The sequence below is a fragment of the Camelina sativa genome, chromosome 3, assembly GCF_000633955.1.
Source record: "Camelina sativa cultivar DH55 chromosome 3, Cs, whole genome shotgun sequence".
In the NCBI taxonomy this organism is placed as follows: domain Eukaryota; kingdom Viridiplantae; phylum Streptophyta; class Magnoliopsida; order Brassicales; family Brassicaceae; genus Camelina; species Camelina sativa.
The window spans coordinates 15,354,109-15,376,388 of NC_025687.1; the positions used below are offsets into that span (position 1 = coordinate 15,354,109).

At 38.2% G+C, this 22,280-nt stretch overlaps 7 protein-coding genes across 12 annotated transcripts; 1 reads left to right on the top strand and 6 right to left on the bottom strand.

Moving 5' to 3' along the window:
- LOC104777180 (SH3 domain-containing protein 1) lies at positions 25 to 2,953 on the bottom strand. Its single transcript, XM_010501387.1, has 10 exons — positions 2,593 to 2,953; positions 2,189 to 2,302; positions 2,018 to 2,087; positions 1,790 to 1,938; positions 1,590 to 1,691; positions 1,289 to 1,489; positions 1,142 to 1,204; positions 702 to 1,058; positions 539 to 613; positions 25 to 445 (listed from the first exon to the last, which is right to left on the bottom strand). Exons 1-10 carry the CDS (start codon positions 2,650 to 2,652, stop codon positions 323 to 325), a joined length of 1,314 nt encoding a protein of 437 aa, XP_010499689.1. The 5' UTR covers positions 2,653 to 2,953; the 3' UTR covers positions 25 to 322.
- Positions 3,430 to 4,770, bottom strand: LOC104777184 (probable aspartic protease At2g35615). Its single transcript, XM_010501392.1, has one exon. It carries the CDS (start codon positions 4,768 to 4,770, stop codon positions 3,430 to 3,432), a length of 1,341 nt encoding a protein of 446 aa, XP_010499694.1.
- On the bottom strand, positions 5,027 to 6,180 carry LOC104777185 (protein FAM133A-like). The gene has a single exon (XM_010501393.2). The coding sequence runs from the start codon at positions 6,086 to 6,088 to the stop codon at positions 5,162 to 5,164; it is 927 nt and encodes a 308-aa protein (XP_010499695.1). The 5' UTR covers positions 6,089 to 6,180; the 3' UTR covers positions 5,027 to 5,161.
- Positions 6,318 to 8,495, bottom strand: LOC104777186 (protein NUCLEAR FUSION DEFECTIVE 4-like). 2 transcript variants are annotated; one of them, XM_010501395.1, is made up of 4 exons: positions 7,944 to 8,359; positions 7,708 to 7,821; positions 6,992 to 7,484; positions 6,318 to 6,907 (listed from the first exon to the last, which is right to left on the bottom strand). In XM_010501395.1, the coding sequence occupies exons 1-4, from the start codon at positions 8,239 to 8,241 to the stop codon at positions 6,409 to 6,411; spliced, it is 1,404 nt and encodes a 467-aa protein (XP_010499697.1). In that variant the 5' UTR covers positions 8,242 to 8,359; the 3' UTR covers positions 6,318 to 6,408. The 2 variants fall into 2 exon arrangements, with proteins under 2 accessions (XP_010499697.1, XP_010499696.1); XM_010501394.2 differs by having other exon boundaries at positions 6,992 to 7,821; positions 7,944 to 8,495.
- LOC104777188 (phospholipase SGR2-like) lies at positions 9,084 to 15,498 on the top strand. Of its 2 annotated transcripts, none has more exons than XM_010501397.1 (22): positions 9,084 to 9,338; positions 9,523 to 9,736; positions 9,905 to 10,005; positions 10,162 to 10,356; positions 10,477 to 10,632; positions 10,718 to 10,789; positions 10,878 to 11,030; positions 11,181 to 11,231; positions 11,368 to 11,538; positions 11,642 to 11,791; positions 12,456 to 12,521; positions 12,619 to 13,143; positions 13,348 to 13,411; positions 13,521 to 13,603; positions 13,696 to 13,768; positions 13,983 to 14,085; positions 14,183 to 14,276; positions 14,353 to 14,415; positions 14,518 to 14,566; positions 14,647 to 14,750; positions 14,922 to 14,968; positions 15,050 to 15,498. In XM_010501397.1, exons 2-22 carry the CDS (start codon positions 9,523 to 9,525, stop codon positions 15,300 to 15,302), a joined length of 2,787 nt encoding a protein of 928 aa, XP_010499699.1. In that variant the 5' UTR covers positions 9,084 to 9,338; the 3' UTR covers positions 15,303 to 15,498. The 2 variants fall into 2 exon arrangements, with proteins under 2 accessions (XP_010499699.1, XP_010499700.1); XM_010501398.1 differs by having other exon boundaries at positions 10,477 to 10,614.
- LOC104777187 (shikimate O-hydroxycinnamoyltransferase-like) lies at positions 15,517 to 17,879 on the bottom strand. Its single transcript, XM_019243780.1, has 2 exons — positions 17,166 to 17,879; positions 15,517 to 16,439 (listed from the first exon to the last, which is right to left on the bottom strand). The coding sequence occupies exons 1-2, from the start codon at positions 17,599 to 17,601 to the stop codon at positions 15,541 to 15,543; spliced, it is 1,335 nt and encodes a 444-aa protein (XP_019099325.1). The 5' UTR covers positions 17,602 to 17,879; the 3' UTR covers positions 15,517 to 15,540.
- On the bottom strand, positions 18,152 to 21,057 carry LOC104777189 (carbon catabolite repressor protein 4 homolog 4). Of its 4 annotated transcripts, none has more exons than XM_010501400.1 (10): positions 20,921 to 21,057; positions 20,480 to 20,586; positions 20,369 to 20,409; positions 20,154 to 20,203; positions 19,742 to 19,811; positions 19,405 to 19,529; positions 19,184 to 19,314; positions 18,944 to 19,079; positions 18,715 to 18,862; positions 18,152 to 18,601 (listed from the first exon to the last, which is right to left on the bottom strand). In XM_010501400.1, the coding sequence occupies exons 1-10, from the start codon at positions 20,974 to 20,976 to the stop codon at positions 18,299 to 18,301; spliced, it is 1,167 nt and encodes a 388-aa protein (XP_010499702.1). In that variant the 5' UTR covers positions 20,977 to 21,057; the 3' UTR covers positions 18,152 to 18,298. The 4 variants fall into 4 exon arrangements, with proteins under 4 accessions (XP_010499702.1, XP_010499703.1, XP_010499701.1 ...); XM_010501401.1 differs by having other exon boundaries at positions 19,202 to 19,314; positions 20,480 to 20,601; XM_010501399.1 differs by having other exon boundaries at positions 20,480 to 20,601.

The window sequence follows — 22,280 nt, forward strand, 5'->3', positions numbered from 1 at the left end:
AGAAGCAAGCTTTACGAGAGGTACTGAAACAAGAAACTGAAAGATCATATTATCATAATTAGAGTTAGATTACAGAAGATAAAACAGGATTCTCATCATGGAGAAATCGACTCGAGAGTTAAGACTTAAGAAAGAGGAAGAAAAAGCACAATCGTATCGTATCTCTTACACAGATCATATTTACTCGTGGATACATATCTTGACCTAATCATACTTACGTATGAGCTTATGATGATATGTAAGACGACGGAAGAAAAACACACAATCGTAGCTTACACATACTTTATGGATGTATATATATGTTTAAAGAAAGAGATCACTGCTACTTGGCGTTTGTTTCCACGATCTTGCTCGCGGGAGCTTTCTCTTGTTTCTCGACGTAAGCAGAAGGAAACCATCCGGCTTTGCCCTTGTATTCTCCTTCTGACCAGCCTGTTCCAGCCATCTGAAATTTTGTTTCATCAAACACAACCAAATTGTTAAAATCATGTTTTTCTGTTTTGTATGTATTGTTAAACACGGGTGGCAGGGAATGTACCTGTCGCACAATTACATAATCATCGACAGCTAGACTGAGTTCCCCTGGGGCTTGAGCATCAAACGGGTGCACAACCTGCCAAAAACAAGAAAACATAACTCTTTACTCCTCTGAATTTGTAAAATCGACTCAAATCAGAGTTAAGAGTTTTTAAAGGCTTTACCTTTGCAAGAAAGTAAGAATCATTCTGACTGAGAAGTTGATGGTTGTGATGATCATCAGATCCATTGGACTTCTTGATCTCTTCCTGTGGACTAGACTTGAGTTCTTTCTGGTGATTGGATTTGGTTTCTTTTTGAGGACTGGACTTCATTTCATCCTTGGGATTGGGTTTGGTTACTTCTTGAGAATTAGACTTCATTTCTTCTCGACGATTTGATTTGATCTCTCCCGAGGTATTTGATTTGATCTCTCCCGAGGTATTTGAACTCACTTCTTCTTGGGGAAGAGAAGCAGCATCCTCTAAATGTAAAGGTAGTGACTTTGGTGATGATCCTATAGATTCTTCCTCAGCAATCATCTGAATAAGAAAGCAAAACCAGATCATATGACTGATTGTATCTAGTCATAATCAGAAGTATGTATATAGAGCAAGTTACTGACCTCAGAATGTAGCTTGTCGAGGATATCAAGAGCATTACGATGATATGTTCTCTCGGCTTCAACCTGCGTTGGTATTTTCATTTCATATCCAATCAAAGGAACAAGTAAAATAATCATGAGCTGAAATATGATTCAAGTGATGATTACCAGAGCACGAAGGCGCTGATAAGTAACATTCTGCTGCTGATCGTCAACTTCCAACATGGCCTTGGTAGCTTCTTTGCCAAGAGTTTTCATACTTGTTTTGAGCTCCGCCAATCTCGATTCGGAATTCTTAAGTTTAATGTAGGCTTCTTCAGAAATATCAGATTCCTTCAACTTTGATCTTCTCCTCAGTACATCAGTTGCCTATTTAAAAAGCGTGTGTTTCCTCCACAAATGGTCAACACCGCAAGAAGTTTCAAATAGCCTCAAAGCAAACCAGAGAGAGGTTCAATAGGATTTTTACCTGAGCTTCAACTTCTTGTCTCAGCCTGTCATAGTGATTCACCAAATGCCTAGCATCTTCCAAAGGCGCACTATATATCATTGTACGAATTGGCTCACAAACCTAAACAAACGAAAGTCTAAAGCTTTATTACATGTTCTCGAGCGACCCTGGCAGGTAAAAGAATAGAGAATGAAATGAAAATGTTCCAAAAAGTTTACCTGCTCACTAAGAACTCCAAGGAGCGTTTCCCTCTCGCCTTCCACCGACTTGTAAGAGGTACCAAAGTGATGTGCAACTCTTGAGAGAGGAGTATTAGCATCAGGATTCTCATCTCCATATTTCTTAAAATCTTCAGCAAACTTCAACCCTATGGACATACAGTAGAACATTACAAATTTGATCCCAAGAAATATGTATATGAGATCAGGTAGAAAACAAGAACTTACCAATCTCTACAACTTTCGTGCCTGTGGCAATGAAACCTTCGAGTCCACGAACAATGTTCCTTTGCAAACGCTGTGAACAGAAGAAATTTTCAATAAACCAAAACACCAATGAAGATTAAATTATCCGAGACACCCTAAGGAAAAAAAACCTAAACTAAATCACTCTTTTACCTTTGCAGCCTTAGTAGAGCTATACAGATCTTGAAGCTTCTGATGACAATGAAGCTCTTCTTCATCAACAACAACAGCATCCGCGTTAACATGCCCTAAATGCTTCAAAACCGCCTACACAATAACCATATATTTTATAGTACAAATAAAAGAAGCCTACACAAATCTTGTCTGAAATTTAGAAATTATAAGGTAACCTATGCCTAAAACAAGCAAAGTCCATACTTTTCACCTAACTACATAACCAATTCCTACCTCGACAATCCTATCTACTCCCAAAAGTTATAAATTAAACCATCTCCCACTTCAAAGATTCCTCCTTTATTGATACCCACAAAACAAATTATCTCAGTAATCTAAGAACACAGAAATCTAGAAAAAAAAATTAAGAAACCACCACCCACTTGCTGTTGCCTGGCGACTTGCTCTCTGAGTTTCGCCGCTTGCTTTCTTATAGCTTCCATGTCTTTTAAAACCAAAACTCAATTTCTAAGTAGCTTCAAGTTCGGTTTCTTCAGTACTACCAACCGATGATAGATCAAGAGATTTGGGGAAAAGGGTTAAGTTAAAAATTTCTCAGATTGAGGAAACAGAGGAGATAAAGTAATGGATCCTTAACTCTTTTCTTTACAGGTAACAGTCGTAGAGAAAAAAAAAAACAAAAACAAAAAGGTAACGACAATGGAGAATGAGTTATAGTGGAGAAAGTTGAAGCAGCTAGCTACTCCTCCTTCGGTTTCCAACACTTTCTTTATTTGAGTGGTCTTCATTTTTGTACTCATTAACTTCATATTTAATTTAATGACGTCTTAATTTTTGTTTTTATGAAAAGTTTATTATTCTATATATTTAATGGCAAATATTAATTGGACCTCAGGGTGATATATGCCCATATCTTTGTTTTATTAGCTAAATATCATTTTCAACATGAGGTTATCATATAACTTTTTTTTTTCTTTTTTTTTTGTTAAAAGGCATTTATCATATAACTTTAGAAAATAGAAATTATTTCAACTAGCTTAAATAATTAGTCAATCGCTTTCAAAATAAATAGATAAAAATTAGTCATTTTCGTCGGTCTGGCTTCACTTAAAAGCGTTATTGGACTAAAACTGGGTGCTGGAGCTATTTGTTTCTGAGGTTTTCTTTCTAAAAAAGTAAAGATATTATTAATACTGAGTATTTTATTAAATTTGAGATAATTATGGATATCAGATCAATAAGACGACATCGCTTTAGCTTCACAAGTTACCAGCGCAATCCATGCGTTGAAACGACACAGTTTTGGTCTTCAAGTCATACCCGACTAGAAAGTCCATCTGAACCAAGTTCCCGTAGATAGCAACTTCAGTTGTCGGGATTATACTCATGCAAACCATATCTTCACTGAGTTTCACGAACGCGTTGATCGGACTCAGCTTCACGTCGGCGTTAGTGAAATGCATTGTTATCTCCGGTAAACCGATCTCTTTGTCTCCGGATTTGTAACAGTGTGTTAAAACCCCTTGTGGATCCCTCACACGTTTAGCTCCCGTCACTGATTTTTCCACCGCTGCACCAAAAGCATCGTAAAATCCCGAGTCGAGAAGCGTAAGCGTAGTGCCGGAATCGATTATGATGTTCCCGGTTGTTTTCTTTGATTTGGCGTTTAAACTGTATCCTCCTCCTGTGTATGGAAGCTTGGTTTTGCCGACGGTGATTGCTTCGAGAGTCAGGAAATAGTAAGTGTCCGGGTCTTTTACGACTAGCGGCGTAGTTAGAGTAGCGGAATCGTCGCTTGGCTTGGAAGGTATCGAGTTGGTTCCTAGGTTTATGACGCTTGTACCGTTTGTTGTAGATGACGTGTGTGACAAGCAATAAGAGAATTTTTTGCCTATGGAAGAACCGAGCTGGGAGACTAACGATAACGGACCGCCTCCGAGTCCAATGATTCCGGATCCGGTTTCTTCGAATGTACCACCGTTGTTGTAACCGCAGCCGAAGGCTGTACCAGGGAAAGAAACAGGGGAGCCAGAGGAAGAATCGATGGAGATTGTTTCGGTTGCAACTTCTCCTCTGGTAAACGATTCGTCTCCATAAGAGTAACGGTATTTGCAGATGTCTCTCGACGCGTCGCACCCTTCTTCGTGTTCGGACAAAGCCTGGCAGGATTTTGAATCACAAGATGCGGTTTTGTAGGTGGAAGATTTGTTCTTGTCGAAGAGTGGACTGTTTTGCTTGTAACATTGTTGACATGGCTTGCATTGGATCCACGTTAGGTCACTTCCCGTGTCAGCGATGGCTAAGACTTTGGACGGTGGAGTACCGATGGAGATGGACATGAAGTATTCGCCACCATTTGAGACTAAACCGGATTGGAGATCGGTTTTGGTACTTGTGAAACGGCGGGAACGGGAGATTGAACGGAAGAAAGCGGCGTTTAGACGGTCGTAGACGGTGTGGTGAGGGTTGTAGAGTGGTGAATGAGGAGAGTCACGGTGAATTAGCTCGACGGTTAGGCTTTTCAAGTGAGCTGAAGAAGTGGAAGCGAACAAGAAGAAGATGGCTAAGAGAGAGCATAAGAGGAATGTTTTGGTTACCATTTTTGATTTTTTGGAATGTTTGTGATGAGAATGAGTGAAGCTTGCAAGGGTTTATAAACGGCACGAATGAGAACGCGAAAAGATTGAAACGGCATGGAGTTTGATTAGCTTTAATTTTCATTAAGACTGCTTATTGAGAGGTTTCTTAATTGTTATGAATTATTTGACTGATGGGTTTCACTTATGTTAAACGAATCAACGATAGCTTTTGTGCCCTTGGCTTTATCAGAGGATGAAATTACAATTTAAGTTGATATAACTAAATTATAATTTTATTTATACTTCTGGTTACATTCATATATCTTCAAACCGGGAAACTAAATAACCAAAAACAACTAAACCAGCCAAAACCGAAATTGCACAAATTATCCCAAATCTCTCTCTCTCAATCTCAATCATCAAAATCGAATTTAGCTGAAGCCTGTTTGGCCATTTTGATGATCGCGGCTGCTTCTTTCCTCATCTTCTGCTGCTCTTTGAGAGCTTTCTTCAACATTTTTCTCTGATCTTCGACTGGAAACGCATTCAGATCAGATAAAAACTCGTCGAAATCGATGTTCCTCTCTCGACCAGAAGAGTAAGTAGCAGCAGTGTTAAACGATTTACAACTTTTGAGATTCTTGTTGTTGGTTGGTGATTTCTTCGGTGACGAACGCCAAATTGATCCGATGATCTTCGACGGAGATAGCTTGTCGAACCATGATGAGGATTTCGATTTCGATTTTGATTTCTTCTCTGGTTCTGAATCTGTTGATGGTGGTGTAGCTAAATCAATCGAAGATGACGAAGAAGACGATGGTGATGATACGACTCTGCGTTTCTCTTTTCTGGTTTGTTTCACTGGCGAGAAAATCTTAGTCTCACTGATGTTTCCAGAATCTGAGAAATCTCCACTTCCATTAGAGACGAGCTCAGCTCGCGAACTCGATTTCAAGTCCAGATCTCGTTTGTTTCTCGTGATTTTACTCGATTCTTCATCAGATAAACTCACGGAACCAGGAATTTTACCTTGATTTCTTCGATTTCCTGAGAAATTCACATCCTCCTTGGGATGATGAGTCGCCACGCTCTTGGACTGTGAGAGATGCTTCTTCGTGTTCTTCGACGAAGATGACGAAACCGGGTCGGTTCGTGGAGGAGCTGGAAGAGATTTGAGGCGACGGAAACGAGATTCGAGATCATCGGGGAGAGTTGAATCGGTGAATCCGGAACAATTGATCGCAGCTATTTGCTCCAAAGCCGAAAGCTCCTTCGCTTGAGAAACCAGCTCTTCTACTGCTGAATCGTCTGTATCCGAAAAATACCCAAAATCCGCCATTTTTGGTGAAACCAAAGCTTCTTAGGGTTTCTTCCTTTTTGGGGGAGAAGAGAAGAAAGAAATAAAGAGTGGTGAGAGAAGAAAATGATAAAAAGTCGTCACTCAACGGCTAATTCATGATTTTGTCAGTTACGTTGGCTCCGATACTATGCGCGTCAAACATGCGTGATTAATTAACTTTATTAAAGACAAGTTTATACGAGAACATTCTCCCCTTTTTCTTATAATATGCAAGTAAAGAACTCATGTATCTTCCATTTCTGTAGCCTATAGAAAAAAATAGAGAATGTGGTTTTCTTTCTTTGTGTTACAAATTTGATTTACAATGGATCAAGATCCTTGTGTGATGATGGTGTTATTGAACCCTGGTCTTGTTCAAGCCGGTTATAAACCGGTTTGGTTCTTATGTACAGCAACAGACTTGAAACGACGCCGAGGATAGACAAGAAACCCCAAAACATAAATGTTTTGAAGTAGCAGTCTCTTCCTAAGCAAACAATTGAGTCAGAGACGAACAGTGTTATCTCGGGGCTTGCGTTGGCTTCGTAAATGGAGGCAGCGATGTAACCGTATAAGAGTGAGCCGATTGGTATGTTTGTGATGAGAATGTTGTGGTTAACACCTACGCTATTGGGTCCGAAGAGATCAGATGTTATGGAGACTGCTGCTGCGAATATGAAACCTGAGCTCAGACCGATTAAGGCTGTCGCGGTTTGCAATGCTGTTTGTTGTGACGATGATACCGCCAGTAAAAAGAAAGCGATTGGAGTTGGTAAGAGTGCGATTGCAAACCAGCCGGTTCTTGTCAAACGATATCTCCTGAAAGACTCAGTATTCTGAATGAGAATCTATTATCTCAATTTCACATAAGACATTCCTTTTATCTTGGAAATGTAAACTTACTTGTGCATAAAATCTGGTGCGGCAGAGAGCAACCGACCGAAGAAGGAGAATGAAGAGTAGATTGTGACTAGGGTTGTAGAGTTCTGTCCCAAAGACTGAGCAATCTGTCCCAAATTGTTGCTATACACAAGACCAATCGTGCCACCACAGAAATACGCAATGTAGTATAACCAAAACTCCAATCTACTTATGAGCAATCGAAACGAGTGTTCATCACCGAGCCTCACTATGTTCCCTTCCTTAGCAGTCCCCACAAGTTCATATCCGGAAACAGACGCTTTTTGGCTCTTGAGCTCATCTATGTTAAGCATAACATAGCCAGAGCTTTCATGGGTTAAACGATGGTTAATAACCGGAAGAAAGTAATCCCGAGCATAAACGAGAAGAGGAGCACACAAGGGGAAAACCAAAAGGACAATAGCTCCAAGAAGATTCAACCGAGCTGATGAAGTACTGGAACTGGATAGGAGAAGGTGGAAACTTGTCATGACGGCTAACACATTCAAAATAGTAAACACATGAGAGTCATGTCTTCGTGATTCACTGTCTGGTGTAGTAGGGTCTATAGATGGTTTACTAAGAACCGGGTAAAGGGCAGCAAAGGAAACAACAAGGGGAACCAGAGAGTTCAGCAGAAGGTATAAGTTGGAAGATGACGGGTTAATCGCATTGAAAGCAAGGGAGTATAAGGCTGCACTGATACCATTGAAGCTTACCGTTAAAGATAAAGCAAGAGCACGATTGTTCGGGAAATGACGAATGCAGAGGATGAAACAAGCTGTGTTGAACCAACATATACTTAATCCAGCCAACAAGCAACAGAGAAACACCTATCATGTTAACAAAAAAAGATTCAATTCCACAATCAAAATTCAGATTCTTGATTTATAAAGAACACAGAAGCAAGCAACAACAACACATGATTCTTGAATAGAAGTTTAATAATATGTACCAGAGAATAAGGCAAAGTGATGATGTTGGTGATGACAAGCCACTGAACACCATAACCAACAAATCCCATAGCCGCCGCAGCAAAAAGAACGACGGAGAGAGGGAAGTAACCTAAAGCGATCCCAGACGACCACCCGAACGCTTTCCCCAAATCGGAAGCCACCGCGAGGTAATTCAACCTCACCTGAGAAACTCCGAGCACCGATTTGAGATGGGAGGAGTAAGCAGAGAAATCGAAGTTGGTTCCCGTCGAAGCTTGGATCCAGATCGCCGCAACGAGAACAGTCCATTTCCGCCATCGACCGAACATGGTCCTGAGAGGCGGAAGGTGTTTCCGGTGAAACTTTGCGTCGTCGTCGTCGAAGGAGGCTCGATTAGGTCGGAGTTTATCTGAGGCATCTCTGATTCGAGGTCTCATATACAAAGAGGATGATGATAATAATGATGTTGATGATGATGATGTTGACCCGATGCTGCTAAAAAGCGTTTAAGTTGTTCATCTACCGCTTTTTGAAGATTGGGTTTTTGGGGTTTTCTGAATTTTTTCAATTCAATTCGTATAATGTTTTGTATGAAACAAGTGTCAGAATTTTAAAATGTTTTTGACCAATTTAATTTAGTATATTTATCTCTCTTTTTTTTGGCAATTGTATTAACGTAAAAAAAACCGTGAAAATAAACGTAAACGAAAACAAGGAACTGAGAATAAGGAATCTTGCACGTTAAAAGAATCAAGAAACAAACATGTCCATATCACTTGGGTTAGGACCAACAAACTTACTTCTTATTGGCAAAGCATACTCCACTAATGGAGTAATTTGTAAGTGGTCAAGATGAGTAGTATGGCTATCGTAATGAGGTAGTAAAATCAATTTAGAGATTTTGAGTTTAATCTGGTTTTGGACTTTTGGTTTACTCACCTACTCAAGTTCGAAAACTTTTTTATATAATGATATAAATATGATTTCTTGTTATTCTTACACTTTTTAATTTTTTTCTTCACCAAGTTGTACTAGAATTAACAACAATTACAAAATTGGTTTTGGTTTGCGGGAAAGGCTGACTTGGCAACAAACGTGGCAGCTGTTTAAGAAGATGACAGTACACGCAACCGCCGAAGCAAAAGTTTTGTTTAGTTTGTTCGGTCTCTCGTCTCGCGAATATTCTTTCTTTCCAACAAAACCAAAACCTTTCGACTCAATTCAATTCAATTCGATTTCCCCAGCTGTCACTCTTTTTTTTTTTTTTTCAAACGACCTTTTTTTTTCTTCCTTCTTTCTAATTCTCCTCTCGCGATTTAGCTTTCATCAAATCAAAAATCTCTAATCTTTCGTTTTGTTTCTGTTTAATTCCCATCTAAAAAGCTTCGTCCTTTAACCGCCCTCTCTGTATCGCGGTATGTATTTGATTCTTGATTTTTTTCTCTGTAGGGTTTTGTGAAATTCTCAGTTTTGATCACCGACTAGATTAGAAATTAGACTTCTTTGTTGTTTCTGATTTTAACTGATTTAGGTTTGTGTTTTGTAGTCCAAAGTTTGATGCTTTTATGATTTTTTTTATTTTTTTTCAATCCGAATCAGATGGAAGAAGATAGAGAGGCACGTTCAGGAACTCGTGAGGTTAATAATGAGACCGCTCCGGATTTGTTGAAGAATACGCCTTCGAATATTGCGAGGTTGGAAGATGTGATTGAGCAATGCTATGGTAGACAAAAGTATCTTGCTCAGACTACAAGTCCTTCTGATGGGAGTGATGTTCGTTGGTACTTTTGTAAGGTTCCTCTGGCTGAAAACGGTTAGTCTTTTTCAGCTTTCCAAAATAGAATTGCGGCTAGCTTTGAAGATGTCATTGAGCAATGCCATATCCCTTAATTGGTTTGGTTTTATTAGAAGGGCATTGTTTGTGTATCCGAATTTATAATGGCTGGATCGAAGATATAATGTGTTTATGTATGCTGTGCAGAATTAGCTGCTTCAGTACCTCGCACTGACGTAGTTGGGAAGAGTGAGTATTTCCGTTTTGGTATGAGGGATTCTCTTGCGATTGAGGCTTCTTTCCTTCAGGTACTTCTCCTTCTTCTAAGCTTTTGTGGTTTTACAATGTGTTTCTTTGTCTCGACAAGTTCTTGACTTGTGTGGATGTTGTTAGGTTCAAAATTTGAGTGAATTGTGATATCTGACAAACAAAAGTTTTCTTTTTTGGGGATATTTGTGTAATAGAGAGAAGATGAGTTGTTGTCACTCTGGTGGGAAGAGTATGCAGAATGCAGTGAAGGCCCGAGACCACAAGTTAATTCTAAAAAGAAATCAGTTAAGCAGTCAACTGAAACTCCTTCTGAAGCTTCTGTGTCCTCTAGTCTATATGAAGTTGAAGAGGAGAGAGTTGGTGTACCTGTTAAGGGTGGGCTTTATGAGGTAACCACCGTGCAGAGATTCAAAGAGTGTTTCAGAATTTTCTTGTGAATTTACCATGTTGAGCCATTAGAGTCCTTACATTCAAACCATGTTTCTGACCAAGGAACTGGTATGCTGCAGGTGGACTTGGTGAGGAGGCATTGTTTTCCTGTGTATTGGAATGGAGATAATCGGCGTGTGCTTAGAGGCCATTGGTTTGCTCGTAAAGGTGGCTTAGACTGGCTTCCAATTCCAGAAACTCTTTCTGAGCAGCTGGAGGTTGCATATCGTAACAAGGTTTGTTATCTTTCTGTGGTATACAATTCAAATTTATGATTCCTGTTTGCCAATTGCACCAATTAGTTTGGATTTTGTCACCCAGGTTTGGCGCAGAAGAAGTTTTCAACCCTCTGGGCTTTTTGCAGCTCGTATCGATTTGCAAGGTTCCAGTCCGGTATGTGTTTGATTTCATGTGTAAGAGACTGTAGTTTTCTGTTAGCTAAATGGTGCATAGATGATAATATCCAAAGTTGTTATTGTAGGGGCTCCATGCTCTCTTTACTGGGGAGGATGACACTTGGGAAGCGTGGCTTAATGTTGATCCTTCTGGGTTCTCTGGCATTGTTGGATATACTGGGAATGGTATTAAGTTGAGACGTGGTTATGCTGGCTCTTACTCTTCAAAACCTACGCAGGTGTTTTAGATTATTCTGATTTCTTTTGTTAGTTTTCTTGGACTCTATCCTTACCACTATCTACTGAAAAATCCAATTAAATCTTACAGTTGAAATTTTCTTGTTAGCTAGTTAGAGTTCTTGTGTATTTATTTATTCTGAATCTTTCAGGAAGAACAACGACAACAAAGGGAGGAAGAAATGGATGACTACTGTTCCCAAGTATGTCTTTGTATGCTCTTGTATTCTATGAATTGCATTTGCATATAGAGAATCTGCTCTCCATCGTCAAATTAAGTGTAGAATATCTCAATGTTTTAAAGCTCTTTGGACTGTTCTTTTGTGTTATTTTCTCCAGGTCCCTGTTCGGCATCTAGTATTTATGGTTCATGGTATTGGTCAAAAAGTAGAAAAGTCCAATCTTGTTGACGATGTTGGAAACTTTCGTCAAATCACAGCAGCTTTAGCGGATCGTCATCTAACCTCTCATCAGCGCAGCACTCAACGAGTCCTCTTCATCCCATGCCAGGTGTCTATACATATATACATAAATGCTTATATCCCCTTATGTTGTATCTCTGTATAGTATGATCTTACTTTATAGATTCTGTCGTTCTCTATTGTTTTTGTAGTGGAGAAAGGGTCTAAAGCTAAGTGGTGAAGCTGCTGTTGATAAATGTACTTTAGACGGTGTACGGCGTTTGCGAGAGATGCTGAGCGCAACTGTTCACGATGTGTTATACTACATGAGCCCCATTTATTGTCAGGCTATAATTGATTCGGTATGTAACTTCCCAAATTCTNTTTGGACTGTTCTTTTGTGTTATTTTCTCCAGGTCCCTGTTCGGCATCTAGTATTTATGGTTCATGGTATTGGTCAAAAAGTAGAAAAGTCCAATCTTGTTGACGATGTTGGAAACTTTCGTCAAATCACAGCAGCTTTAGCGGATCGTCATCTAACCTCTCATCAGCGCAGCACTCAACGAGTCCTCTTCATCCCATGCCAGGTGTCTATACATATATACATAAATGCTTATATCCCCTTATGTTGTATCTCTGTATAGTATGATCTTACTTTATAGATTCTGTTGTTCTCTATTGTTTTTGTAGTGGAGAAAGGGTCTAAAGCTAAGTGGTGAAGCTGCTGTTGATAAATGTACTTTAGACGGTGTACGGCGTTTGCGAGAGATGCTGAGCGCAACTGTTCACGATGTGTTATACTACATGAGCCCCATTTATTGTCAGGCTATAATTGATTCGGTATGTAACTTCCCAAATTCTTTGTTCACTTTGTCTTAAAGTTCCAAACTGAAACAAATTTGTGATTTAGTTTTAGATTTTGTGACGGCAAAATCTAAAACATTGTAACTTTCATCTTCTGTATCATTATAACTGATAATCTTGTTAAGTATGACAAGTGATTTGTGCTCCTTTTTCGTTTTACAGGTTTCAAAACAGTTGAACAGACTGTATCTAAAATTTTTGAAGCGGAATCCTGACTACGTTGGAAAGGTGGCCATTTGGTCTACTGTTTTTCATTCATCAAACTTTGACTAGTGTAAGCCTGCATGAAGTTGAAATTCATTTTCTTTTCATTGACATTTTACAGATTTCCATTTATGGACACTCTCTGGGGAGTGTTCTCTCCTATGACATCTTATGTCATCAGCACAATTTGTCATCCCCATTCCCAATGGATTCAGTATACAAGAAATTTTTTCCAGATGAAGAATCTCCTCCAGTTCCAGCTAACGCTGACAAACCTTGTAGTTCACATCCATCATCAAATCATGAGCTAGAGAATTATAACCAGTTGAATAACACCGAGGCAATCACTGGTCAAGATGATAATAACATGATGGCTAAAGAATCAAAGGTATTGGAGCATCACCATGTCATCCAGGAAGCTCCTTCGTTGATCTCTGATTCTGTTGTAGACAGCGTGGATTTGGAAAGAAGAGGCAGCCAGGAGGACAACCATCATGATTATAGTGGTGCTCTTTCCTCACAGGATGGACCAGATGGAGCGGACTGTGAAACACCTAATTCTTCATCCTTTTATCAAGATCAATTATGTGAGAAAGAAAATGGCAACTCTAATAATGAGGAGACTATTAAGTTGTTACAAGAAGAGGTAGATATTGGCACTTTCAACTTTTCTTTCTTTGATGAGATTATTCGTTTAGGTTCTTGCAAGCTTTCAACACTTGTGTTCATAGCATCTGCTACTTTCTTAGTTTTGTGTTCTCTGTGAAAATGTTGTCCAGTTTTTTTTTGCTGACTGACCAACACAGACAGAGAGTTATGTTTCCATTGATGGTGGTTATTTTTATCCCAGGTTAACTTATTGAGGTCAAAAGTAGCACAACTGCAATCAGAGAATGCCAGAATAATGTCTGATGGTATTGTTTCTGACCCTTGATGTTTTATTTATTTTCCATATATCGAGTTGTGTTTGAAAGCTTCTTTTATGTACATCTGGGTGATGATATGAAATGGTGTTATCAACAGAAAAAGCCAAGGCGCCAACTGAAGATGCCAAGGCACCTACAAGCTTTACTCCTTTTATCAAGTACCAAAAGCTTGAGTTCAAGGTGTGGGTTGTCGAACTATTATGTATATCTCACATTCAGAACCCACACTGGAAAAAACGTCACCCTAACTCTTAACTGCATATTCTGCTCAGGTTGACACTTTCTTTGCTGTTGGGTCTCCCCTTGGAGTTTTTCTCGCCCTTCGAAATATACGTCTTGGGATAGGTAATACTTAATGTAATACGTTTTCATTTGTTTATTAGTTTTTTTTAATGTAACACCGGAATTGGGAAAGCAAGAGATCCGTGAATAAGCGATCAAAGTAATTGGCTAATTATTATTTTTTAATGTAGGTTCTTTACTCTGCTATTGAATTGATTTCTTACCTTTATTTGCAAAGTCTCTTTATATGCACTAAAAGCTGTTTAATATGTGTTAGGTAAGGGACAAGATTACTGGGAAGAGGAGAATGCTATTGAAGAGATGCCAGCTTGTCGTCGAATGTTCAACATTTTTCACCCCTATGATCCTGTTGCATATAGGTTAGTCCTCATGGAAATAAAACAGTGTGTAGCTAGTTTATGATCTTGCTGTCTTTTTTTACCTTCTTTTGGAAGTGTGTAACTGTGTTCCACGCAGATTGGAGCCACTTGTCTGCAAAGAGTACCTTCCCAAGAGACCTGTTATTATTCCGTACCACAGAGGTGGCAAGCGGTTGCATGTTGGATTGCAGGTACTTGTAATTCTGTGGTTTGGTGTTTATGTTTGCTTCCTCTTGTAATTTATTTGCTCTATGTAATGTTCTACAGGATTTCAAAGAGGATTTTGCAGCACGTTCACAGAGAGTAATGAATCATTTTGATTCAGTAAGGGTGCGTTATTTTGGATTTCTAATTAGCTTCTCTTTGTTTGTAATACTGACCCCAAGTTTTTATCCTTTGTGATTTGATGTACTTATCTTTAATTTCATGCAGACAAGAGTTCTTACTATATGTCAATCCAAAAGTGCGGATAAACTAGACGGTAAAAAAGTCATTACTTTGCATGGTTATTCTATTACCTCTGATGTACTTCTAATTATACTTGTATATGTGATTGAACAGAGATAGAAGAAACTGATGACGAAAAGGATGGAAGGTCCTATGGTTCCTTAATGATTGAGAGATTAACTGGAACGCAAGACGGTCGAATAGATCACATGCTCCAGGTTTAGTTTTGATGCATTTCCAGCTAATTTATTAATTTTGTGATTCCACTTTTCCTGCGGATAGTTCTTGGAAACTGCAATATGACCGAATAAAAAAATCAACACGTACTGGATTTGGCTAAAGCTCGCTCGTTTTTATATAATAATTGCTGAAATATTTGGGTGATGCAGGAAAAAACCTTCGAGCATCCTTATCTACAAGCTATAGGAGCTCATACGTAAGTGAAACTTTACATTGATTACACATTACATTTTTAACGTTTATAGCCAAGAAATCAATACTGTTATATATTTTGCAGAAACTATTGGAGAGATAATGATACTGCTCTGTTCATAATTAAACACTTGTATCGCGAGCTACAAGATGAACCAAACTCACCCACGGGATCCAGTGAAGGAAATGATAGTCCAAAAGACTCTAGTAGACCTCATAGCTGGATAGACAGAAGTGAGAATAATTATGATGATGAAGAGCTTCCTTTAACATTCTCCGACAAACAAATCGTTAGAAGCTTCTCCGCAGAAGCCAAGAAATATATAAAGAAGCCTTAAAGACTTTTGACCATAGGTTTGAGTATCTGAAATCCGGCGAAAGCTCCCTGATTTTGTTTTTGTTTCCTGTGCAGAAGTAACATATAGTTGCATAAAATGTGAAAAGGAAAAACACCTACATGGTTTTGCCACATTGTAACCATAATCCATTGTAACTTTAATTTCATAGATAATAAAAGAAAACTATGAAAGGCTTCTTTCTTTGGCTTTATTTTTTCGTCGTTAGCTGAGCTTTTCTTCAGGTCTGGCGTTGAAGATGTTTCGCAGACATTGGTTGAAAAACTGAGTCAGACTCAAAAGCTTCAGCGAGTTCAGGCCAGACGATAGCAGAAACTGACCAAGAGCCATCATTGCAGGCGCTAGGTCGCTGGTTCAGGTAACCAACTCCTATCTTCTCAACCGTTGAACATACAGTTCCTAGGAAAGGAGCACCAAATCCAAAATCCAATTCAGCTACAGGGAACCGTCTTCCTGAAGACAAAACCAAAGCTGGTCCTTCTTGTCCGAGAACCATCCTAGCCAACATCAGTCCAGGTCGGTGACTCTCGATCCAATCTATCAAATCTGTGAAATGAGTATCGTTTGTCACTTCTGTAATCGATTTATGCACTATGTTTGCTATCTCTGATACATGGTTCTGCTTCAGATTTTCGATAGTGGCTTCACCTACAGCTACAGACAAGACGTTTCCTATGTAGCTCGAGGTAACGGTCTCGAGTCTTCCTCTACCGTCAACAAGCCATCCCATCTTGCAGGTTTTATGACCGCTCTCGATAGAATCCACCATTTTCTTCCACACATAAGCGGAGAAAGCTTCAATCTTTGTCCTGCTCTCTCTGTTAACAGTAGCTAGAACTTGCAACATGTCTATGCTCGAAGCGTCGATGTGATAGAGACGCTTGATGAGCGTTTTAGGCATTGGTATGTTCTTAATGTCTTCCTCGCTGCATTTTATGAATGTTTTGTCCAAGTGAGGGTCATAACGTGGAGGAGACCGTGCCCGGAGGAGATTTCTCCGGTGATCTGGTACAAAAGAAAGAGGCTGGTTTCTCGATATCTCTGACCACAAAGTGAGGAATTTCCCAAAGGAGCTCGCGTCTCCTAAAGCATGATCAAATGTGAATGTCATAGCGAGGCCTCCGCATTCGAACTCTGTCGCTTGAATCTGTAAAGAGAAATCCGGGTTAACCCGTACCAGCTTTGACTGGAGAAGCGCATCAAGATTGTGAAAATCCAAACTTTTGAGATCAACACTGGCCCTGGCTTCGAGAAGCAAAGCTCCATTGTTGTTGCAGATGATTATAGGCTCCTCTTGAGAGGCTTCGTTGGTAACAATCTGACCCGCGAAAGGATGGAAGTAGTTGAGAGTTTCCGAGAGAGAGGCTTGGAGGGATTTGAAGATTGTTTGAAAGGATACATTCGGTTGCTTGGGGTAGAAGTAAAAGTACNCTCTACCGTCAACAAGCCATCCCATCTTGCAGGTTTTATGACCGCTCTCGATAGAATCCACCATTTTCTTCCACACATAAGCGGAGAAAGCTTCAATCTTTGTCCTGCTCTCTCTGTTAACAGTAGCTAGAACTTGCAACATGTCTATGCTCGAAGCGTCGATGTGATAGAGACGCTTGATGAGCGTTTTAGGCATTGGTATGTTCTTAATGTCTTCCTCGCTGCATTTTATGAATGTTTTGTCCAAGTGAGGGTCATAACGTGGAGGAGACCGTGCCCGGAGGAGATTTCTCCGGTGATCTGGTACAAAAGAAAGAGGCTGGTTTCTCGATATCTCTGACCACAAAGTGAGGAATTTCCCAAAGGAGCTCGCGTCTCCTAAAGCATGATCAAATGTGAATGTCATAGCGAGGCCTCCGCATTCGAACTCTGTCGCTTGAATCTGTAAAGAGAAATCCGGGTTAACCCGTACCAGCTTTGACTGGAGAAGCGCATCAAGATTGTGAAAATCCAAACTTTTGAGATCAACACTGGCCCTGGCTTCGAGAAGCAAAGCTCCATTGTTGTTGCAGATGATTATAGGCTCCTCTTGAGAGGCTTCGTTGGTAACAATCTGACCCGCGAAAGGATGGAAGTAGTTGAGAGTTTCCGAGAGAGAGGCTTGGAGGGATTTGAAGATTGTTTGAAAGGATACATTCGGTTGCTTGGGGTAGAAGTAAAAGTACGTCACCGGAAAACGGCCGGAAAGAAGGTCGAGATTTGAGAGAGTAAGGCTATTAACTTTCTCCGGTTGGTCGCCGGAAGCTTTGACTATGAACTCTCCGGTGAAACTCACATCAAAGATCTTCATTTTCAGTTTAGCAATAGGTAAAAGTTCTCAAGGGGAAACAAAGCTTATGCTCAATGATATTTATTTGTAAGAAGATAGATGAAATATATAAGAAAACACAAAGAATTCTTCGGTTGTTTGTGATATATATGCAAAGGAACGATCATTATTCGTTTTGAATAATCATCTCTATGTTTTGGAACAACACATTACATCACTGTCGTTTTTTTTTGGATAAAAGTTTGAAGAAACAATACGATAGTACGACTTTATTCATTAGCAATGGTTCAAATTATCGGTGAAAGTTGGGGACTGTAAAAAAAGAATATTCGTTCGTACTCATCACAATTATCATCAATATAAGTTGGTGCGACTGTACCACTTTAGTGGTTGATAGATAAAATAGATCGATCAGTGCTTGACTAGTTCTGTTGCAACTTTATTCAACAAGTTCGAACGAGGATCATCATATTTTAATATGTCATTTCACAAAATCTTCTGTTGTTTTGTCTTAGTTGACAACAGACAAATAGAACAACTTCTTATGATATTATTTTATGAGTGCAATGAATAAGACAGAACCCAGAATATAGTGTGTTTTTTTTTGTTTATAGAGACGAAAATGATCGAAGTCTTTCAAGTACTGTGTTGTGTATGTTTACACTTTGGTTAAACAATGGAGTAATGCAACAAAACTTTCTGATGAACAAAATTTCTATCACTGACAAATCTCAAACTCAGCTCCTATTGGTAAATGATCACTCGGGTGATGATGATTCGGTAAGAAACCGACAACATCTGGAGATTCCGGTTCAGGTAGTTGGAGGATACTCACAGGTTTGGTGAAGTCAGAAGGAGAGAAGAAGATGTAGTCAAGGGTGTTTGTGAAGCCAGGAGTGCAATTTGTGAACTTAGGCTCTCCTCTTGTGACTTCATAGACACTAGACAGAGGAAGTGGAGCGTCTTCTTCTATTATGGTCTCTGCAGGTTTTACATTACCCGATATTAGGTAACTATAAACCTGGAAAATGATGAAAACTCAAACTCAATGTAGGGAACTGAACCAAACCCAAACTGTTTTTGCAAAATAGATTGAACAATTAGGGAAACTCAATGTAAGCAACTGAACCAAACCTTATCCCCAGGAATTGAATTGAAGTCACCAGCTAGTAACACCGAAGGTGTGCACTCAAATTCATCTGATATTAGCGTTCTGAACTGAGCTAGTCGTGATAGTAGATACTTGGCTTGAGCAAGCTTGACATCAGCCAATTCGGGGTCCCTAGAAAGTAGTAAAACAGGAGATGAAAGTTGAAACATGTGGAAAAAATATCATCTTTAAAGTGGTGACAAGTTTTTGTACCAGTAAAGATGTGTGTTTGCCACAATAACAATGTGCTGAAATGGCTTGTTGATTCTAAAAGCAGCCATTATACCAACACAATCGCGTTTTAGTCTCACTAGTGGATCATTAAGGTCACGACTGTCTTTTCGAGAATCTTTTGTTTGGGGCAGATTTGTGGAAACATGTGAAGAGAACAATAGATAAAAGTTGGTAATGATGTTGAGATATAAAAGAAACAGCACAAAAGGGCAATTTTACCTTTCGCTTTGTCATCACCTTTTCTTTCGTTGGATGTCTCAATCTTCTGTTCGCTGCAGGTAACACTATCTGCCTTTATTGAGTCCACAAGATCATTATATTCGATCCGTTCCTTGGTGATCAACTCTGCACTAAATCAAAAGAAGAGTGTGTTGTATCAATCAGATTAATGTTTCTGCATCAAGTTTAAAATCTTATCACGCGTAATGTTTTAATCATACCAGCTTGGCTTGTAGAAGATTGCACAACCATCACGCTTCCTCTGTCCTGTTCTCTGAATATAAATCCCAGAATAACCCAGAGACTCCATGTTTTTTCTGTAAAAGCTATCGTACTCATCTACTTCCTGCAAAAATTGTAATAATATAACTAAACAAGTGGAGACACCATTTGATACACACAATTCATAGGCACTATGAACAAACAACACTAACAGTTATGAACGTCTAAAATTTTATAGTGGATTGAACAAGAGAGTGAAGGAGTTCTGTCTCATTACAATAGGGTACCTCAATTCTAATCAAACAAACTAAAAGAAGAAGATTCACAAGAATAAACCTGCAGACAAAAGAAATCAGCCTCAAGATTTTTGAGTACGCTGTGAATTGCATGTGAACGAGCTTTCCATCTGCAACGCAAGAAAAGGAAGACCAAGTCACATTTACAGCATATGTCATAACCTTTTAAGAAGCACCGTTCTCTAAGCTTTTAACAAAGATAATTTATGGCTAAATCCAAAGTACATATTGGTCAATGAATAATCAATCAATGTGAGCAACACCAAACACAATAATGCCTGCTTATAACTAAGTTCAAGCACATTCATATAATCCATTGTTTGTTTTCTGAAGCAAATCTTGAGTTGGAAGTTTTAATACTCCAGACCATTAATTACAACTCACACAAAGAACTCTTGACGAGTATAAGAAACTTTGATCTTGAAAACTGAGAAATGTAGAGAATAAATTACTTGAGACAGGCAGGTGGAGAGTGTGGGAAAAGGGCGCTCTTCACATAAACCTACAAGAAAGATGAATCTCAAAATATATCAGAAAGGAGCTAAAAGACGTGTTTTTTTTAATCTCTAAATCAAGGCCAGAAAACACAAACGGTTAAAACTACAAACTTAGTCAAAAATAAAAAGCTACATCATATCACAAAGCACATGAGAGATTATGATATTACCTGAGCTAAGATGTTATACGAAACAAGTCGGAATCTGATACCTGGAAACACAAAAACTTCTCAATACTTAATTCACCAAAGTTATATCAACTTATGACAATAATAACAAACCATCAGATTGACTTGTTGAACTAATATCAGCTCCTTCAACGGATTCGAATTTGCGAACTTTTGGTTCAATTGCTGGATTCGTACTCATTCTTCTTGATACAATTTTCCTGCAAACTCGACAACTGTTGAATCATCANAAAAAAAAAAAAAAAAAAAAAAAAAAAAAAAAAAAAAAAAAATCAATCCTTTGACATCAATGTTTAGGTTAAAAACTTAAAAACTCATCATTCCCCTATTAGCCATACAAATTCAGTTACAGCCCAGATCAAATCAAGATTCGTGAGGTTGATTCCAGTACAAAGATGAGAAATTTCTCACTAAGTACACAATTTTTTTTTTTTGCCTTTCAGATCGAAATTGACAAATGAACAGAGACGATGGATTTAGTTGCATTACTAAATATACGAAACAGTAGATTGATAAAGAAACGAAGAAACCAACCTGGTGAAAGAAGAACGAATCGGACGAGGAAGATGATGCAGAGTAGTACTAAACATCTGAGTGAGCAATTTGAGTTTTAATACACTTTGGTTTAAGATGATAGACTCTCTTTGAAGGGTTTCACATTAAAAAAAAAAAACTAGTATGCAAAGAAACTCATTTTTTTTTTATTTGTGTCATTTATTTATATTAAAATATTCAATGAACTATTTTATTTATTTTTTTAAAATAATAAAAACCAAATCTATATTAACATTTTTGAAGTACATTTTGTGTTATGTTTTTTAGTTTTCTTTATTTTAAAAGTTATTTACAACATTAACCCCTAAAAAGTTTCCAAAACTAACATTAGTCCAGATTTTGTTTCCTAAATATTTTACATTTCATTCCAACTAAAAATTAACAGCAATCAATATGGAAATATAAAATATCATATATTTAACCACACATTATGTTGTGTTTTGAAGATATTATATGTCTGAATCATTCGCAAACAAAGAAAACAATAATTTGATTCCCATTTTGTTTTCCAAAACCTCTGAGCTTTGATTCTTAACGTTAGAGAAATTTCGATTGACATTTATTTAAATATTATAATTAACATATATAAACTTAATAAAAATTTTAATTGTTACTAATATGTAAAATTAAAAAAGTCTAAAAGTTATATAGTAGATGAGTTATAAAGAGTACATGTTCCAATTAATAAAATATTATTAAATTTCTGTTAACACAGGTTAAACTCTCATTTAATTACTTCTCAACACTACTAATATTAGAATATTTGACATAAAATCAAGTTGATTTAACTAAAATTGTATAAAATAATTAAATCATTAGGAAAAATGTGACTTAATCATAGCATATAAATTATTGATTATGTATTTAGATCCCTTATATTTTGTTATAACAATTAAAAATCAAAATAGAATCTCAAACACTAAACAAACTAAACTAAATATAACAAACAAATGATCATGAAATATATTGCGGGTTAAAAAAATAATATAAATATTTAACCGCACAACAACCGGAAATTTTAGTTATTCCTCTATTTACTAAACATCCAATATTTAACAAATAGATATAACATAAAATAAAAATTATATCTCCGCGGTGTACCGGGGGTTAAAATCTAGTTTTTATTGAATTTTAGAACCAAGGTTGGTAGAGAGGTTGGTTCATTACTAGGCCTGGGCAAAATACCCGAACCCGAAAACCGACCCGAACCCAATCCGAAAAATCCGACCCGAACCCGTATCCGAAATTTTAAAATACCCGAATGGGTTTAGGATCTATTGAGATCGGGTACCCGAACCCGATCGGGTATTATCCGATATCCGAACGGGTAATTCCGGAC